At 42.9% G+C, this 18473-nt stretch overlaps 1 protein-coding gene across 1 annotated transcript in view; it reads right to left on the minus strand.

Annotated features, from left to right (window-relative positions):
- Positions 1–433: 433 nt before the first annotated feature.
- gcgra (glucagon receptor a) overlaps positions 434–18473 on the minus strand; it is a 35242-nt gene continuing 17202 nt past the window's right edge. Inside the window, exons 2-14 of the mRNA XM_070981761.1 lie at positions 11561–11708; positions 10907–11003; positions 9552–9659; positions 9329–9423; positions 9028–9122; positions 8456–8648; positions 7429–7588; positions 7219–7279; positions 6518–6587; positions 4699–4787; positions 4463–4607; positions 3603–3644; positions 434–3520 (exon numbers count right to left, since the gene is read on the minus strand). Of these exons, the coding sequence (XP_070837862.1) occupies positions 3155–3520; positions 3603–3644; positions 4463–4607; positions 4699–4787; positions 6518–6587; positions 7219–7279; positions 7429–7588; positions 8456–8648; positions 9028–9122; positions 9329–9423; positions 9552–9659; positions 10907–11003; positions 11561–11614 (1575 nt within the window). The 5' untranslated portion in view covers positions 11615–11708 and the 3' untranslated portion in view covers positions 434–3154. The remainder of the gene's footprint in view (positions 3521–3602; positions 3645–4462; positions 4608–4698; positions 4788–6517; positions 6588–7218; positions 7280–7428; positions 7589–8455; positions 8649–9027; positions 9123–9328; positions 9424–9551; positions 9660–10906; positions 11004–11560; positions 11709–18473) is intronic.

Below are 18473 nucleotides of genomic sequence, written 5' to 3' on the forward strand. Positions count from 1 at the left end.
TCTATCCTGGAAGGTATTCATATTTTTTATTCTTTTTTTTTTTCTTTTCTCACCTCCACATGTCTGTCCAATCATGGTGTGAAGTGGGTGTGAATGTCAGAAATGGTTTGGCGCAGCCTTCCTAATTCCAACATCGGAGGGGTGTGGGGGAGTGGGTTTCCAAAACTATTCAACCATCCTACACACAGTTCTGATGGAGCATACTGGCACCTTAAGGATACTGGTAAGTTGAAACTAGGTGGATTTAATAGGTCAGTGTGAGCACACACTGTTCATTTTGGCCATAAAGAACAGTGTGTGCTCACAAGCAGCACCAGATCCCAGGGTAGAATCAATACTCACTTCTCTTATAAGACAACCTGGCATTCAGCCAACCAGGACAGCCTGCAAGCCACCGCAGCCTACACCAGCAACAAGCCAAGAAAGCCGACCTACACATGAGTTCTCTTTATTTATTTTAACATAATGTCCACCGATACAAAACACACAGCAAGTTAAAATCCTCTTTCACATACACTGTAATTTATTCTTTCACCATATGGACAAAGTTCGATAAGCGGACACAATATATGATGAATTGTATACACATGAACACAGTCAGTTGCCTGACTGTTCCTCACAGAAAAGATACTTTGTACATAACCACCTTCAAGCGAAAATAAAAAGGAACATACTGATTTGGGCCTCTAAACAATACATTCAGACAGAACCACTTTGGTCCAGAAAGGGGAGTGACCCAAGCTGCTGGCTTCAAAAACATACACGGTTATGGTCACAGCTTAAAATACATGTATTAGCTTGAAACAAAATTAGCACTATACTCATTGACCATACTTATATACTCTACCGAATAGTATTTCACTCAAGGTGCACAACATTCCTTTGTTACTGTCAGTATCGAAGCACCTCTCCTGCTCTGCAAAACAAGAAACACTGCAAATTCACCTCTGAGCAACAGCAGCGCAAGTGTGTGCGTCATGCTCCCAGCTCAGCTCTCAGTATTGGATATCTACCTGCTCTATTACAATCCTCAGCAGACGCTGATGGAAAATAGCCTCGGCATGCAATTTTTTTTTTTCTACCAGCTCAACACCAGCACCTGGCTGAAGTGTAAACGCACAGAGCTATTATCTGAATGACAAACATGTCGCTGCTGTGCTCTAATTTAGCTCTGGACTATGAAATGACACTGAGAAGTCGCACTGAGAGTAGTTTCCATAATAAAACAGTGCTGCATCTTCCTCGTGCCTTATATAGGCATGACTTCTGAGAATGTTATGTGGTGCAATACTGTATATGCTCGAGAGCGACCTCTGACATCTGTGCTCCATTTGAAGCCATTTGCATTGCTTTATATCAACCAATCGCTTATCAGCTGCAGCCAATGACTCACTTCACTGTAACAAATATGGAATACTGAAACCACACACATTCATACCCACCTGAAAATATACCTGTACACACATTCACACAGACACAATCATGAAATATATTCACAGCGATCAAATAAATCAACACATTTATATACACACAAAGTATTTACCAATTTTAAATTAACATTGTGCAAATAGTCTTACATACAAAGTCAAGTTGAGTTAGTTCTGGCAAAAGGTTTAGCAACTCAACAATGAATGAATGCTCTGCTGGAGGCTTTAAAAATAAACGCAATGTCTTCAGAAGCAAATGTACCACTTTGAATTCAGCTTCCTTTGTCACTAGAATGCTTCCCGGAGAGGTTTTGTTCTACTTTTAGGGTGCAGATTTTTGTTCGAAGTGTCCACAGCCCCTGCAGACACAGCAGAAGGCTGAATAATAAACACTGTGTGTGGAGTAGCTGAGTGTACGCAGTCATTAGCGCAGACTTTTTGACTGTTTGGCATTTCTACTGATGTGATGGCACTGCATAGCATGAATCCTCAGCGAGTGATTCACACAATTTATACTTAAGCTCACTAAATCTGCACAATCTGCATGCATGACAGCCTATATTTAACATTGCAAAAACACCCTTCTTCCAGAGATGACATGTTATCCTGACTCACAGCGTTGCACTCATACTGTATGCATGTGTGGCTTTACAATTCATGCTTTGTGTTTTTATCCTTGATTTGAGTGCACGTTTTCCACTATCAGCGTTCATCTCAAGAGCTGAGTATATATAGTTCATAATTCATACTTTACGCCAAGGCATCTGAGTCAGACATCTTGATGACAAGGGGAAAAGAAAACAGATTTAATGGCACAGAATTGCAACTATTCCCCTTGAAAACACACCTTTACACAGTTACAACTGTAGCCCTCAGCAGTATCCAAGGATTAGACCTATATAAAGAAGCTTTTGTATTTTTTATTGTAAAACACAAGTACATCAAGCAATGATCATTTTAGCTTATTTATAATTCACCCCATAACATCTCTGGACCTCTTTTAAAGTCAATATGTAAGCCAGGATGGAGAGCAGCTGCCAATTTCCAGTGGGCCCTGGATGGGGCCGCTTGAACAACACTGTGGTCGCCTCACTGTATGAGGTTCAGTCAACTTCTTCTGTACGTTGTTATCAAAGTCAGAATAGCCAGGAAACCATTTACAGATATCAGAGCAAAGCAAAAAAGAAAAACATTTCCTCTGTTGCAAACCATCTTGTTTTGTGCCACTTGTTTTTTGTTTCTGCAGTTCAATGTCCAGTTTGTCTTTAAACTCCAGTACCACAAAATACACATTTAATACACATCACATATAAAGCAGAGGCTCAAGCAAGGACCCTGCATCTTTTTGTTGTTGTTTTGTTTCCATTGTTGCTATGTGAGGTTTCAGGGGTTTCTTTCTTATTATTTTATATGGCTTATCTGCCTCCGGATGCTGTTTTTGCATTGTTCAACATGCATCAGTTTCTATCAGTATCTGACAAAAATCCATACACGAGGCTCACAGCACATTGGACGTCTCAGCGTGGATGTCTGCTGCACTCGTTATCTGGCTGTGGAGAGGGCTGAGTGCTGCTCAGTCTCCCAGTGACAGTGATCTCTGGGGAAAGACCGCTCTGACAGATGACTCTCCCAGCCCAGCTCTTCACAGCCACCCAGGGCAGTATGCCAGAGGCAGATGAGAGCTCAATGCCCTCCAACCTTCATCAAGTTCTCGTGTCCAGCGCCGTTTACAGGTGGCTTTCCACGTTCTCTCTCTGACCTTCATAACACTGCACCTTGTCCATAAGGCTGATGTCCTCCACAAGGGTACAGTTGCTGATGGTTCCCTCATGCAGCGGGGAGGCGCACCGGTCCACCTCTTTACTGTGGGCCATACCGTTGTGGCATCCAGAAACAAGCATGTGCCTCTCCTCCGGGGTGCAGACCGGGGCAGAGGTTTTGGCGATGTCTGGGAGATGAGGCAGTCTGGGGACGTGGTTCAACAGGCTGCCTGTCTTCGTGTTGGGGGTATTGCTGTAGGTGTGGCGGTACTCCTCCTCGATATTCCTCCCTAGCTTCCAGCGCTTCCACTTCTTCAGGATCTCGGACTGCACCTGAGGAGAGGATGGAGAAGAAAGTCAGTCAATGTGATCACGAGCGAAAAGTCCGGGTCGTCGTGCAAATGAGGACACTCACTTCTTTGTTGACAAAGCAGTACAAGATGGCCACCAAGAGACCCTGTGGAGACAACCAATACTGAGTCAGTCCCCGACATGACGGCTGCAATATTCAATCACACATTGATTGAAGCCATGAAAACACAACTCAGATGCAGATGATTTTGCACATTAATGTATGCATCTTTTTTGTTAAAAGGTGCACATTTGAAGCTTTATGGCTAAACCACTGAGTGCAAACATGCACATTAAAGTATCTTCTGTCCGTGTTGGTTAGCTGTAATGTTGACACACGTCATCGGTGTCCCCAGAGCAAAAAGGTCACTGTCATCAAGTCAAAGAGTGACTCAGCCAGTTAGCAGCACAGACAGCACATCATGTTAATCTAATGTGCTGTCTGTGCGGCTAACCGGCTGTGTCAGTTAGCCGCACAGATGTGTTAATCAAATCATCCCCGACACACAAGTAAATTTAGCACTTCTCAGTTGTCTGGGGGATGGGAAACTTCGACGTACAAACTACTGAACAGACCACTGAACAAGTGACACCTGGAATGACACTTAGACAAAATGAAACTTCTGTGGTTTACTGTTAATTTTGTGCAGCATAAATTTGGAAATTTGGAATTGATTAGGTGATCAACGTAATTCAGCTGCAGTTGTGCATCTGCGACTTAATCTGGATCAGATTGACTCAAATTCCAGGACAAAGACAGTGCTTTGAAATCCCGTTTTATCCTGTTTCGGCATGTCTCAGCCCTTTGTCTCCTGTGTTCCTCAACTGTCGCATCTCTTCCAAAACATATAATTCATTTTTCAATATTATTTGTTCATGAAAATAAAAACAGATGCTTTGGTTCAAGTTCTTCTCAAGTTCAACCTGGAAGGAGGAGAAGAAGAGGTCTATGAAGAGCTTAGTGAGACGCAGACCGATGGTGGCCTTGGTGGACTCGTCTGTCACAAAGATAAAGACCACCTGGTGGATACCCAGCAGAGGGATCAGGGTTAGGGTCGACTTAGCTAACCTGAGACGGACAGGACAAGAGACAAAGCATGGAATAAGTGGAGAGAGTAACGTAATGTAAAGAGAACAACTGCTTCAACGTTTGAACTCACCTGAATTTGTAATCTGTGTATCTCATTTGGTGCGCTCGAAGTTTTGACACAAGAATTTTGATGATGTGGATGAAGATAAGGAAGTTGATCTGTGAGAGACAGAGACGCCGGTGTTGATGATAACAGCTTGGACTGAACGACAAACAGATGTTGAAGGGTCACCTCAGCCAAAACATGTTTTCTCATATGCTAATAGTGAAGTGTAGTCATGCAGATAGTTTTGGTTTTATGTGCAAAGGTGTTGAGAAACTGCTGGGCTGAAACTTCAGCTGCCGCCCCCATGCGTTGGAGGTGTATGAAATTTTCACAAAAATATTCCATTTAAAAAAAACTCAACAGCAGTATTTCTTTCCAGAAGACACAGCATACTCACACAAATGGTCCATTAGAAATTAATTTCTAATGAAAACTGCTGCACAGGAAAGAAAGAAAAGGCAAAAGCCTCAGATGAAGACTTTTTGCACTATTATTATAAAACAAAAGCTGTGTGCATGGATTCATACCAAGGGCAAAACAGCCCTTTAACATCATTAAACACAGCAGAGGCACATCGTTATCAGGGAACCCTTTCACAGCAGCTGGCATTTTAAGAATCGGTGGGTGTTCCTCTCAGGAAAATCACTTATGATGTGACCTTTTTATTCACAGCTTAGTTGTTACCGGTAATTTGCAGGTGCTTGGAATAGGAAAGTGACGCTGGACCTAATTTGTACACGCAGTTATTGTTCAGGCGTCTCATTATTCTAAACACAGCAGAGTTTTTGCTGTTTTAGTACGTTTTGTTCAGTAATATCGATGAAATGACCAAAACATACAAGCCAAGCAACACGGTAATAAAGATGAAACAATACATATATTTTCAACTCAACCTGAATGGACTACTTTGAGTAGAGTTTCAACTGCATAGCTACATCTGAAGTCTGGCCATTTATTGAATGGTTTAAGTAAAACTTGTATTAGTATATAAAGGAATCTTAACCAAAGGCCATAATAAATAAATATGATTCAAATTAAATGGAAAAAGAAATGTATATACAGTATATAAAGCACAACTGCAGGGTGATGAAAACTCATATATAACCTTTGCAGCTTTCTCCATCTATGCACATGTGCATAGACTTTGATCTTTGAGGGACTTTTTGCAAAAGCAGAATCACACGGTCACACACACACACAGAGACACACACAACCTCACACAAGTGTTTACTACTGAGCGTAGTCTTGTGCAGCTTGAATTTGGTGGGATAAAGATAAAGACGGAAGCAGTGAAATGGGAACCGGCCCTCCCGACCCTGCGACAACTCAAACACAGGAATTCCTGTGGGATACAGGCCACTTAGCAGGACGATTAATGCATGGAAAATGCCGGGATGTCTGTGTAACTAGCCTGAAATAAGAGCCATGACAAATTGAACTTACATAAAAGCTCAGCACTGACCTTTGCAGAGCTCACCTACAGTAATGGGCCTGGTCACAGGACGGCTAGGGGTTTGCTACACTGTGTAGTAGGTCACATTGCAAGGAAAATCATATTTCTGTATAAGATGTTTCCCACGTGTTTGCCCTAAAGCGCAGACAACATTTTGCACTTCATGAATAAATAGCTTTATTTAATATTGTATGGTGCATGGTGCTCTTCAAATTCGGGAGTGCTGGGTTAACATGAAGATTATGGGACAAATACACTTATAATGAACAAGTCAGATGGCACAGTGAATTGAAATATTTAGGAAATAGCATATCATGATGGGGGGGGGGCATAATGGTAAAAACAAAGCAGGAGACAGCAACAGAATGAGAGGGAGGAGGGGGAAATTACCACAACTGCCAGCAATATTGGAGAACGGATGATCCACCAGTAATTCATGTTTATATTTTGCTCCCAGCATCTGAAAAAGAAAAGCATTGGAGGAAAGATAAGTGACAGACGACCAGAAATACCTCACATGCTTTCAAAGACGACTGAATCATCTTATGACACTGTTAGAAAGAGTAGAAAGTAGAAACAGTCCTCTCCCTGGCTGATGAAATGCGAGAGACTGACGGCCAAACCCCAGAGGCGGCACACACAGCGCCATCATGGGTTTTTAAAGCTTTGCATAAGAGCACAATGTGTCTACGGTTCAGAAAGTCCTGCTTTAAAATCCCCTTCGCCCCGATTTGCACCCTAACAGACTGCATAATAAAGTCTGGGTACTGAATATTAACATGAAATATTAAAAACTAACCCAACTGCCGTTCTGACATATTTTCCATATTTGGCGTCCAGCAGAAGACAAACGTTAAATTGCAGCCAACTCCTCGTGTAGTAATTACGTGTTAAATTGACCATAAGCTGACGAGTGTCAACATGCATATGTTTAGAAGAAAGACCATCTGCCGGCTTTTTTTCTGATGATGCTGCTTCGAGCGTGGGATCAACATGAACGAGCTAAGATGTAAAATGTTTGTCTGATAGAGGCTACAGATTCAGGACTGATAGAGAAAGAGAGGGAGAGGATGAGTGCTGTGGAAACTTACTCCTGATTTTCATACAGGTATTTAGCCACCACCCAGGGCACAAGGAAAATTAACGGGGTACCTGCACAGAAATGAGAGCTGTCTAAATGTAACAGCCATTTACATTTATCTGCCCTCGCTTTATTTCCTTTCATGCAAAACCATCATACAGCACATCATTGTCTTACATCACCACACACAAAGTCACACGCAGCCAACAGGCCAGCTCACCCCAGCCAATGCACAGGTAGATTTTGAAGTAGTTCCTCTCTGTAAACACAGTGATGACCAGGAGGTTGTGGAGGTAGATGCCTTCCACCAGCAGCCAGTAGCTGTTGGCCATGATGCTGTACTGCATCATGACCACGGCGATGCGACAGCTAACCGTCGTCTGCAGGACAACGGTGAGGTTTAATCAACAGATACAAACACCAAGCTGTCTGATGTTTAACATTATTCAGCACTGCGGCAGATGGGAGCTCCTGCTACTGTCAGGATTCATCCATGAGGTTGTACAACAGGAGCAACTTTAACCCCAGCCTCAGCCAGCTGTGACCCCCCCCCCCAACGCAAACACACAAGCACAAGCACTCTGCACATCATGTCGTTGACCCTCCCGCCTTTTACACATAATTAGCTGCTACAATTATCTTTGTGGCTACAATTACGCTTTCGCAAGATTACCATTTTTATTTTCAATACATGTGACTATTTGCAATTTACATATTTATTTATTTACAGTATATTGTACTTTATGCTTTTTCTATTTTACTCCACTATCAAATATTCAGTATGCTAATGAGAGCTTTACTGGGACGGGGAGACAGGTTGAATGGTACACTTTTAAAAGTGCAGAATTCTGCTGAGGAAAAAAAATAAAAAAAAAACTGGTTGAATGTGCATTTTAATGCATCAACCTTATGTGACACATTTAACCTTTTTCAACTTTTCTATGCTGCAGAAGGTAGTCAAGGAGGAAATGATTTTTGGTAGAGGTGACATTTAAAGACACAGACACAGGATTGTTGTCATATGACCCACTGTGCATGTTAGAACCATCATTTGTTACTAATTTATTGAAGTTGTTAAAAATGAAAAGCCTTTCCTCTACTCTCCCAAAAACGACAGACTGCCCGACCCTCAGCAAAAGGAAAAAGTACATAACTCTCACCTGCTAACAATCTGTGTACAGTCCTTTAGTGATCACGGTAAAACACTGCCCTTATAGCTTAGTGTTGAGCTGCAGATCACAACCGACCTCATTGTTGACCAGCAGCTCCACTGGAGGCATAGACGCTCCGGGGAACCCTTGCTCCTGGTCTCTGCTGAGGTCCTGCGATGTGATGTTTGTGGCCTCCAACAGAGCGTCTTTGATGAGGATGGACAGCGCTCGCAGGATGAAGGAGGCAAACAGATTCATGTGGATGTTGTTCCTCATGCAGTGCAGTTTCCTGATGAATGAGAGGCAACAATGGCCTTTTTTCACCATTCATTCATTCATTCATTCATTCATTCATTCATTCATTCATTCAGAGAAAAAGTGCTACTGCAATCCAGCTTTTACCTCGAGTTAGGTGAGAAGATGGCTCTCATATCTGCAGTAAATATGAAGCTCCAGCCAGCAGCTGGTTCGCTTGGCTTATGACAACTACTGGAAACAGGTGATCAGCTAGTCTAATCAGCTTCATATTTAATGGACAGATATATGAGTGATATCGCTTCTCTTGTAACTCTCCACCAGAAGTTTCTAACTATTCATTTGAACATAATTTTCCCTCCCTGCTGTGTTTGGTGCATAATCTACTGGAGCAGTCAGGTGGTCATTCTTACCTGAAGAAAATGAGAATGCCAAGCGCTAACACCAACGCCACCAGGGATAAGGAATAGCCCACGGTGTACATGATTCGAATATGGCCATAGTACTGCTGCAAACGAAAAAACACATGCCAACACATGGACTTAAGACTTGTTTCCTTCATTGAGAGGGGTGACGTGTGTGTTTCAGTATTAACTCTAACTTTGCATCTAGTATGTGCTCTGAGTTCATGCAGACAAGATATGAGTATCCTCTTGTTTGTTTCCCTGGTGTCTCCTGCCTTACAGACAGAATAATGAGAGAGACATTTCTTACCTGACTCGGATCACTAGATTCACACTCGCTGGTATTCTGGTAAGTCACCCACTGGCCGTTTGCGTCACATTCCTGATAGACCATGCCGTGCTGAACTGCACACACATACATAGTCTCTGTGATTCACTGGAAAGTTCAGTCATCATGGACAGCTGTCTTTATCTGCAGGATATTTTAAGTTGTGTTGCATCAACGTGTCATGACATCTACTAATGTCTCTCACCTTTATGGTGCCACGGCAGATACCACGGACACGACACACTGACAGTGGTGTTGGGGAGTCCATCAGGCCAACAAACGTAATTGTCAAAAGTCCTGTTGCACACAAGGCCTGGGGATAAAAAACATGAAATATGGGTGATATTTTTCTGTATAATCCCAACCCTTACCCTCTAAGTCTGTGGCCTGGATTGGTCTGAATCAGGCAATGCAGTAACATGTCTTTAAAGTGATGGTTGCTGGTGGTCATTATGGCATCTGTACACATCATAGTCTTTCATCTTGACTTCAGAGTAGAGCCGTCCATTGATGACCTTCTGGCTATACTACAGCTTTCATCTTGTCAACAAAGGATGTAAACAGTGCCGGTTGTTAGTGTACAGACAGGTAGATAGTTCAAGTATATAAAGTGGTCTGCCCGTGTCCTGTATGTCCCTTCCTGCAGAGGGTGTATGCATGGTGTGGCCTTTTTGGAAAGTTGGAGCATCAGTGTTCTCCGGCTCTTTTCCAAAAGCTAACAGACTATAATGCAACAGAGGAACAGCATTCAGCGTGTTGTTAAACACTGTTGGTGGAGCGAACTCAAGCTCTGTCCATATGAGCAGAAAGCAGAGACTGTGGTGCAGCAAATAGAAAACTGGGAGTGGCTGCAAGTAGAGTGATTACACAATAGGCTGAGCAGGGAGCGGAAATTGCTGCCGCTCCACAGTCTGGTGCCCGTGCGACCTAATCATTACCTGCTCCACTGCATTAGATAGTTGCCACTGCACCACAAGGTGACGGTAAATACTGATGTTCTCGCAAATGTGAATGCAAATTACACAGAAAAAAAATCTCTTTCTATTTCTCTTCTCAGAAATGTTGTCAGAGCCCCAATGATGATTTAGGCATCATAGCTTAGTGTAATGTTGCACTTTGTTGTTTTTCTGCATAAGAACACGACCTTAATGCACACACGGTTTATTAATTGGTGATGTAATGCCAGTGTTTGTTTGTTTTTTTTATTTTAACAATGGCTCATACTTTTATTTGAAAGGTCTCGCTCCTAGTGACAAACCCACTGAGTTTGAATTATCACCCAACTCTGCAGTTCATGTCACCCTTATAGCAGTTTGCTTTTACAGCCTGAGACTTATCTGCCTTGATTCACTCTCATAGACTCATTTTTGGGCTTAGCGGGCAGCTTATCAGAGATAAACCCACTGCATTCCACCAAGCACCACACAGCAGATGGACAAAGTTGTAACTCGAACAGGTCATAATGAGCCAAGTGGTGGTGTTTCAGCCCAAGTGGCCAAGAAAGATTTATTAATTACTGCACATTTAAACATTAAAAATTAATGAGCATGTTCAGCTCACCGGTGCTTGGTGGTTCTCGGCTGTTGTTGTGATCACACTCCATCATGTACAGCTTCCAATTCTCCTTCACCTTATCCAGAGAAGCAGCAGGTGACACCTGGGGAAATGGTGGAGCACCAAAGGGGAAAAATGAACAAAAACTTACACCAGGAACATCTGTTATTTGTGGGCTAATTGATGTAGCGTAAGTGGATGGGCAAGAAAAATGTTGAGAACGAATGGGCTTCACACAAAGCATGAAGGCAAAACGGGTGCATTAGCTGAACTGGCATTCATTTGTTTCACTTCACTTCATATATACAGAAGCTGTAAACAACCCATCATCAAGATGGGAACAGAATCCATCCAGATGATGCAGTGTCCCACTCTAATGTGTTGTCTGTATGGGGGGCTTCTGCTGCTTTATGGACAGGCTGATATATTGTACACCATAACACTAGTGCCATTACAAAACAGTGACAGTTTATTTAGGCTTCCACACCACAACTCTCTGGCTTATTTCACAGGGCTGCAGAGCTTGAGAAAACCCCCACCCCCACACTGACAAAGGCCAGTGAAGTTCAGAGATGCATGGGGGCTGTTTACCTCTGGGAAAAAGTGTGAACATGTATGTACAGATGCATTTTTGTGTGCGTGCACGCTCATGGGACCCACCTGGATGCTGCAGTAGACAATGAGCATTGCCAAAAGGAGGAACAGCCGTGACATCCCTTATTCCTGCTGTTGGTGCTGGGTGGGGATACTGCAGGACGGGGAAGGCTTTTCACCTCATAAGGGGGCTTATCTACGCTCACCACACTGCCTGGATGACACAGAGAGACACAATCCATCAAAGCTCATTGCAAACAAACTACTTATTACCTTGGCTCAACTTGGCCGTGCGAAACAAGAGAACCAAAACAGGAAAAGGCTGGGTCAAATCTATCACACTGCAATTACACCAAGATTTGAAGGCATGCAGAAGAAGAAGCACAAAATAAATTAAGACAATATGTCAGTGTAACCTGTGTGTTAAACATATAGAGGGGGATATCCATTCAGAGCCTGACCAGTCCCATTTCCATCCTGGCCACTCATTTATAAGCACGGGTAGCAAGATGCACCACTGACTGATGCAGCAGGATGGACTACCCAGAATTAGACTGTCCAGAACACCAAGCAGAGGGCCAAAAACCTCCAGGAAATGCTGTTTGTGCCATCAGTGAGACAGCTGCGGCTCAGCAGAGCTGCGCTCACTCAGTGACTCACAGTTGGCCGCTGTCCACCTTCATCTTGAAGGATGTCAGTCTCCGATTGAGCACGTGTGCCAGAGGTCACTCACCTGTGTGTCGATGGAAGCCACAAAATCCACCGAGAGATTTGGTCGAAGCCGGAGAACGAAACGAAATCTGAAACGTTTCTGCAAAAAACACCTTGACCATGGAAACATTTTTGGCGAAAACGTTTCAGATTCCATTCTGTTCTAGTCTGGTGGCAGGGAGGAGGATGGGCTCATGCTGATGTGTTTGGAATTTCTTTTGTGTACTGGGGGGTATGGTGTTTGTTTAAGAGATAAGAGCACAATGTGTCGTGACAGATGTTCAGTATGTAATGTATGTGCTCAAGAAAGCCTTAATTCCAAGCGAGCTTTCAGTCTGCATTTTGACTGAACATGTCAACAAGCTTCCACCAGGAGTCACAATCTAAAGGTCCGCCCAACATATTACAAAGCTCTACTGGAAGTCAGACTTCAGATAATATCTAAACTAAAGAGCCATATTTTCTAAATGGTCTGTTCAGTGTAATGACCACAGGATGCAGTTAGCATTAGCTGTGGTACAGACTGACTGATAGCCGCGGGCGCCTGAGGGATCAGAGTTACTCTTGTCTGGTCTGACATCGGGTCAGGACTGGTCCAGCTGAGATCACAGCACTGACTCCTGTGCCCTTAACACCATAAGGCATGTCACAATTGTGTTTCCGCTGCTGTTACACTTTAAGTACTGAGTTTTACAGCAACAGAAGGGGCTCAAAACAAAGAAGCATCTCTGGAATGAGATGGGAAAATTAGGACATCAGTTCAACGTGTTTTCTTCATGCAAGAACGATAGTTTACACTGACTGCATGAACAAAACTATTACCAAACTATGTCAGTCACACCAGATTGGGCAGCTCTGCAGCACCAAACATCTGCACTGTAAGTGTGACAGATCCAGTTCTTACCTGAGAAAGGGATCAGGCTTCATTCTGTGAGTGTGTGACATTTAAGCATATGTCCAGGTACAGCAGAGGTTAATATGGATGTGGTTGAGCGCATGCTTTTGCTTACGGCATGAGTGTTACGCCAGCGTGTGACAGCTTTCCAAGGGTTTCCCTCCTCTCTCGCTTTCTCTCCCTTCCCACAAACACATAGACAAACTAACACACTGGCCTGCCTGCACCATTTTCTGCAACTTAGCACCAAGTAGGAGCAATGATTAACCAGACTCAGTGCTCGGTGGAGTCCTGCAGGAGGGATGACGAAAGAGAGAAAGGGTTTGCCAAAGTGAGAGAGCAAGATAGAGATAAAAATGGGTGTCTCAACCTTTTCTGGCCCCTGAGACCATTTTTATGTCCCAACACTTGCAACACTGGCCATTACATATTTGTGAAGCTGCCATGTGAGCTTGAGAGGAGCACATCTTGCAGTAATGTTTCCAAGCAGCGTGGAGAGAGCTGCTAATATACTGTATAAGCACATAAGTTTCTTTTTAGATGAAAACAATGTTTGTTGTGTGTAGAAGTGAAGCATGTCCTGTAATCAGGCAACTAATGCCACACTGAAGAAGACTGAATTTTCATCAGTCTCATTTTGCAGATGTGGAAGGCTTCTGATTCATATTGTAACTGCATATTTTTAGATATAACATCACGAAAGGCCCCCAAGCTGAACTGAAAATAAGGCTTTTCCTTAAATGAGCATTCACTGCTTGTAACATTCACTGTTAAAAAAAACAAAACAAAAACAAAGACGCCAGAGCAAGAGATTATTTTTAAAGACGCACCCTGAAGCCTGAAGACATGCGTTCGTAAGTCTCTCGTGCTTCATCCGAGCAGATTTCTCAGGTACAACATGTCAGCTTGGATGCCTTTAATGTAGGATGATAGCAATCACATCAGCCATTCGGTGGGAGCTGGAGTGGAACTAATATGCTTGAAGGTGTGATGCTAATTAGGCTTGTTTATTCTGCTGTTATGATATCCTGCCAGAGCTTTGGCCCTCTGTGGGTCCAGACCAATCAAGGTCCTCTGGAACATGTGTTGTTCAGCCCTGCTAGCTCTCTGTTCCAGGAAATGACCTGAAGCTTTTCTCACTAGTGTTGCACATCTGATTCAAGAGGTGGATCCACGGCAGAGACTCACACAGCCAGAGCCAGAGGGACCTTTTGGGTTGTTTGGGCCTGTTTCCTTTTGTGTTTTTCATCCTGAAACAAGTTACTGAGCCAAAATGCTTTGCCTGGGGATGTGTTCAATGAGTGAAAAATGATGTGACGCTAGTTTTTTCAGATAAATGCAATAATTTTGGACTTGTTAGCAATGCTTAGTCAAACACTAAACTAAAAAGATGGAACTTTAAGAGAAATATTTAGCTCCCTTTGATTGAAAGTACAGATGAGTTTAACAATGCCCGCTCATTTATTAATATTTGTGTAAAAAAAAATCATGGACAATCACAAATGAATGACGCAGATGCCCCGAATATCCCAAAAACATTAAAACCGCTCTGCGTTCAAGAGCATGTTGGATGGTTCAATACAATGGCCACTAACAATTACTGCTGTTTGTTTGAGAGTACTTACCTTTCATTTGATTACACTGTCTGACAAATAAAATTACAAAGGGGGAGTATGCGCACATGAATGCGGGCAGAGGGGAACAACAAGGATTAAAAACAAACCTCTTGGAAAACACAATAACTGCCCAGTTCAGAAAATGTCCCCCAGCAACAATCTATCATGCAGCTTTCCGAACGCAGAACCCTCCCGCCTCTCCCATCCTACACAACTTTCCTTGCCATTGATGAGGCCTACATGCATTTATTAATACTGATGTAACACTGGCTAATCTCTTTGTTTCTGAAATACCAAACAAAGACATCAATCAAGTAGATGATGGCGAATACAAATGCAGCACAACTCTAAAACTCCCTCTTTGTGTATTCTTCCTGCTTGACTAAATAAGCCAAGGCAAAGCACGGCATGCTCATACCTTAGGGCTGCAGATGTTACACTGAGCATGACAATGCTGGATGAGAGCCCCACTATCTGATAATGGGGTGAAGCAGAGTTCAGAGGAGACGGAGCATCACTTAAATCAAGGCACCGCATGCTGCATGACTAACCTGATTTTCAGTAAGATAGCACACTTATCTGTTACGGTGCAAATGCTCCATCAGCCTAAGCTATTTGACTTCTTTCTCTCCAAAACTCAATCTCAAAGCAAAGTTTCAGTTCAGATGTGACTCACCAGGAAACTCATCCTGATCAAAGCTTCCTGTTGATGTCCTACTTTACCGAAAGACACATCATCAGACAATCAATAAAACCAGACCAGTGATTTTGTTTGATTTGCAGTTACAAACCACATCAAAATGTTACAAAAAGACACAGGACAAGGAACGTTTTTCTAGCTGAAAGTCTTTACCTCAGGTGCTCATTGAACACAGACTATCAGCAAGTGTTTGTCCCTGTCAACATGTCTTAAACACACTGACAGCAGCTGCCTCCAGCATCATCCAAACACAGCACACTGTGTGCAATAGTCTCTAACAAAATGGTAAGTATTAAGGCCAGAGCTTTGCCACTTCCCCTTCATTCTGAGAAATGCAGGGCGAGGGCCATCCATCTTCATCTTTAACCAAAGTGCCAATGTGCGAGGCACCACAAACTGCTCCTGTGAAGCAAATCTCTGGCTGACGTCACAAGTCAGTGGCTGCATCAGGGAAATCTTTAGTTCTTTTGGCATTAAACTCAAATCATTACTGGCACAGGCCAGTTTTTCTTTTCTGTAAAAGGTTTCCTCTAGTGTGACTAATGAATATCTGTGATTCTGTGCTGCTGCTGCTGCTGCTGCACTCTGATTCTGAGAAAGTGCTGCTACGACCTGATGCTTACTATCGACGTTTTAGATTGCTGAAAAGCATTATGCAGTCCAACTATACTATATTGTATTGTAACTGTTCCTGCAGTAGTAAGAAATGCACCGCTACACACCAATATCTGACAGAGCTCAAGACTTTTGGGGTAGTTTTACTTGAACTGACTGTATAAAAAGACATTAAAAGACAAAGAATATTTAAAACTCTCAACCTTTGCTTTCTCCAGTCTGTGTATCCACACATTGCAGAATGACCACACAGACTTCTTGACTCAGCCAAACGCAGCAGCTTTGTCTGAGTCAAGTCCACACAATCCGGGGATTCGGTAAGTAAGATAACATATCTTAAAAACAGCAATATATGCTTGTTTTTTTGTCTGAAAGTCTTTTTACCAGGCAGTACAAAACTGCTTTGTTGAAAGTCAGAATGTGCATCATGACAAACATGTTTTCAGTCTGCCTGCACTGGTTTTAAAATAACTGTGGCTTTTTGAGACTAACTATTTTTAGTTGTTTTAAAAATCTTGGAAGTGAAAACCTGTTCTGTGTCCAAAAAGTCAACGGGACATTGCACTTCAGTGAATATGCAAGTCAAATGTGCAACTTTTTGTTGAAGGATAAACATTTCTTGTTATTTCGCTGTCCAGAGTACAGTGAATAAGCGAGTGACTACATTTTAAAAGTCCTTAATTATCCATCACCTGTCTTCTCGCTCCAGTTTCCATAGATGTTTTTACTACAGGGAGGAAAACAAACCATACTTACAGCCTCAAATCAATATGTAAAAAGTCTTTTCATTTTCCAAAATCCATCTCACACTGTTTCCATGATTAAACATGGGCATGACAGGAGCGACAGTGTGTGCGGCATAGTGGAGAGCATTAAGCCCAAAAAACACATGAAAAACAGAGGTTCAGATTTCAGCAGCTGTGAATGTGGCTGACCTCTGCACTGCTCAAAATGTCTGTCACAGACCCTGTTGCAATGATGGAGAGCAGAGTGCGTCCCATCTGGGCCCCGCTGTCAGAGCTCCAGCGGCCCCGCAGCTGGATGCTCAGAGCCTCTACGGTGCGCCATTACATTCACATCTTTTCATAAACATTCACACCTCCTATACAGAGGTCACATCTGATGCATGTGGGTGGGAAACAATGACAAACGGTTGTATAACGTTTGAGAATTACCTGTATTGTTTGAATGCGAGTGTATGGGGGCTTTATTGTGTGTTGCACATGGACACGTGTGTGGGAAGTTCATACACTCTTTCATGAGGTGTGTAGGACCTGTGGTCTGTGCCTGCTGTGAGGCAACAGCAACCCTACAGGGAGCCTTTGATTACCACGCTCACCATCCTACACTGTTACTGCTACGTTTGTAACACATATATGTTGAAAAGAAGTTAGGAATTGAACTAGACTGATAAATCATATGAGCTCATTGCAGATATATTTGTATCTGTGTATGCGTCGGCCCACAAGTAGCAAATTGCACTGCAGTGAAGAAATGCCAAACTAGGCTTGAGGTCATTTCAACGAGGTGTCTGAAAAGACAATATTTCAGCTGTGGAATGTCCCACTTAGTGTGTAGCTTGGTGACAAAATTAGTGTCAATGTCAGCGTCCAGTGTCAGTGGAGCTACAGTATGAGACGATGGGTGGCACAGATGGAAAAGAACATTGAAAACAAACAGTGACTTCATCGTCTTGCTGTTGGCATGTCTGTTGGCTATACGGTTGGATCATTGTGTATTCTGGCAGCTGCATCTATTTTTTTTCTTGTATCAAAATTACATGGTGCATCATTCTTACATGCTGGTTTTGTGGCTTGAACATATAATTTGATCCTATTGCTTTGCAGCCCTTAATATGGACAACACGCTGGACGCTGTGATATACAGTAATTCCCTAAATGAATCCATCCTGTCTCCTGTGTGTTACACTGTATGGCCATAGTCAAACTGTCCCTGATGTGAACTGGCCTACTGAGTGGTGTCATCCCCTGAATAAATTTTTGCTCATCCAAGAGATTTAACATCATCTGCCCTCAGCCGCTTATTCTAGTTGATATATATTCAAGAGGTGATTCTTCAGGCCCTGCATGAAGGTATCAGTGTCCTCCTGGGAGAACTTCATCACAGTGCTCTTCATTCATTAGGAAATTGTCAATAATGAGCCAAACCAGGACAATCACACCTCCTAATAAAGCAAGCCAACGGTTTTGCACCATAGCCTCGACCCAAAAATGAACAATGATTACTTGGCTGAGATTAAAACCTGATTTTGAGACAACAGCTTAATTACAGTCAGGATTACCAGGACCGCTATCCTGTGGATGCTGTCTGTGAGCTCCGTACAAGCTTCAAACAAGAGCAGCACTTTGCTTCTTTGTCTGTGCCTGTGTACTTGCTGATATTCGCTGACCTAGCTGGCACAGGGATGCAGGGGAAAGGACT

The sequence above is a fragment of the Chaetodon trifascialis genome, chromosome 15 (genome assembly GCF_039877785.1).
Source record: "Chaetodon trifascialis isolate fChaTrf1 chromosome 15, fChaTrf1.hap1, whole genome shotgun sequence".
NCBI lineage: Eukaryota > Metazoa > Chordata > Actinopteri > Chaetodontiformes > Chaetodontidae > Chaetodon > Chaetodon trifascialis.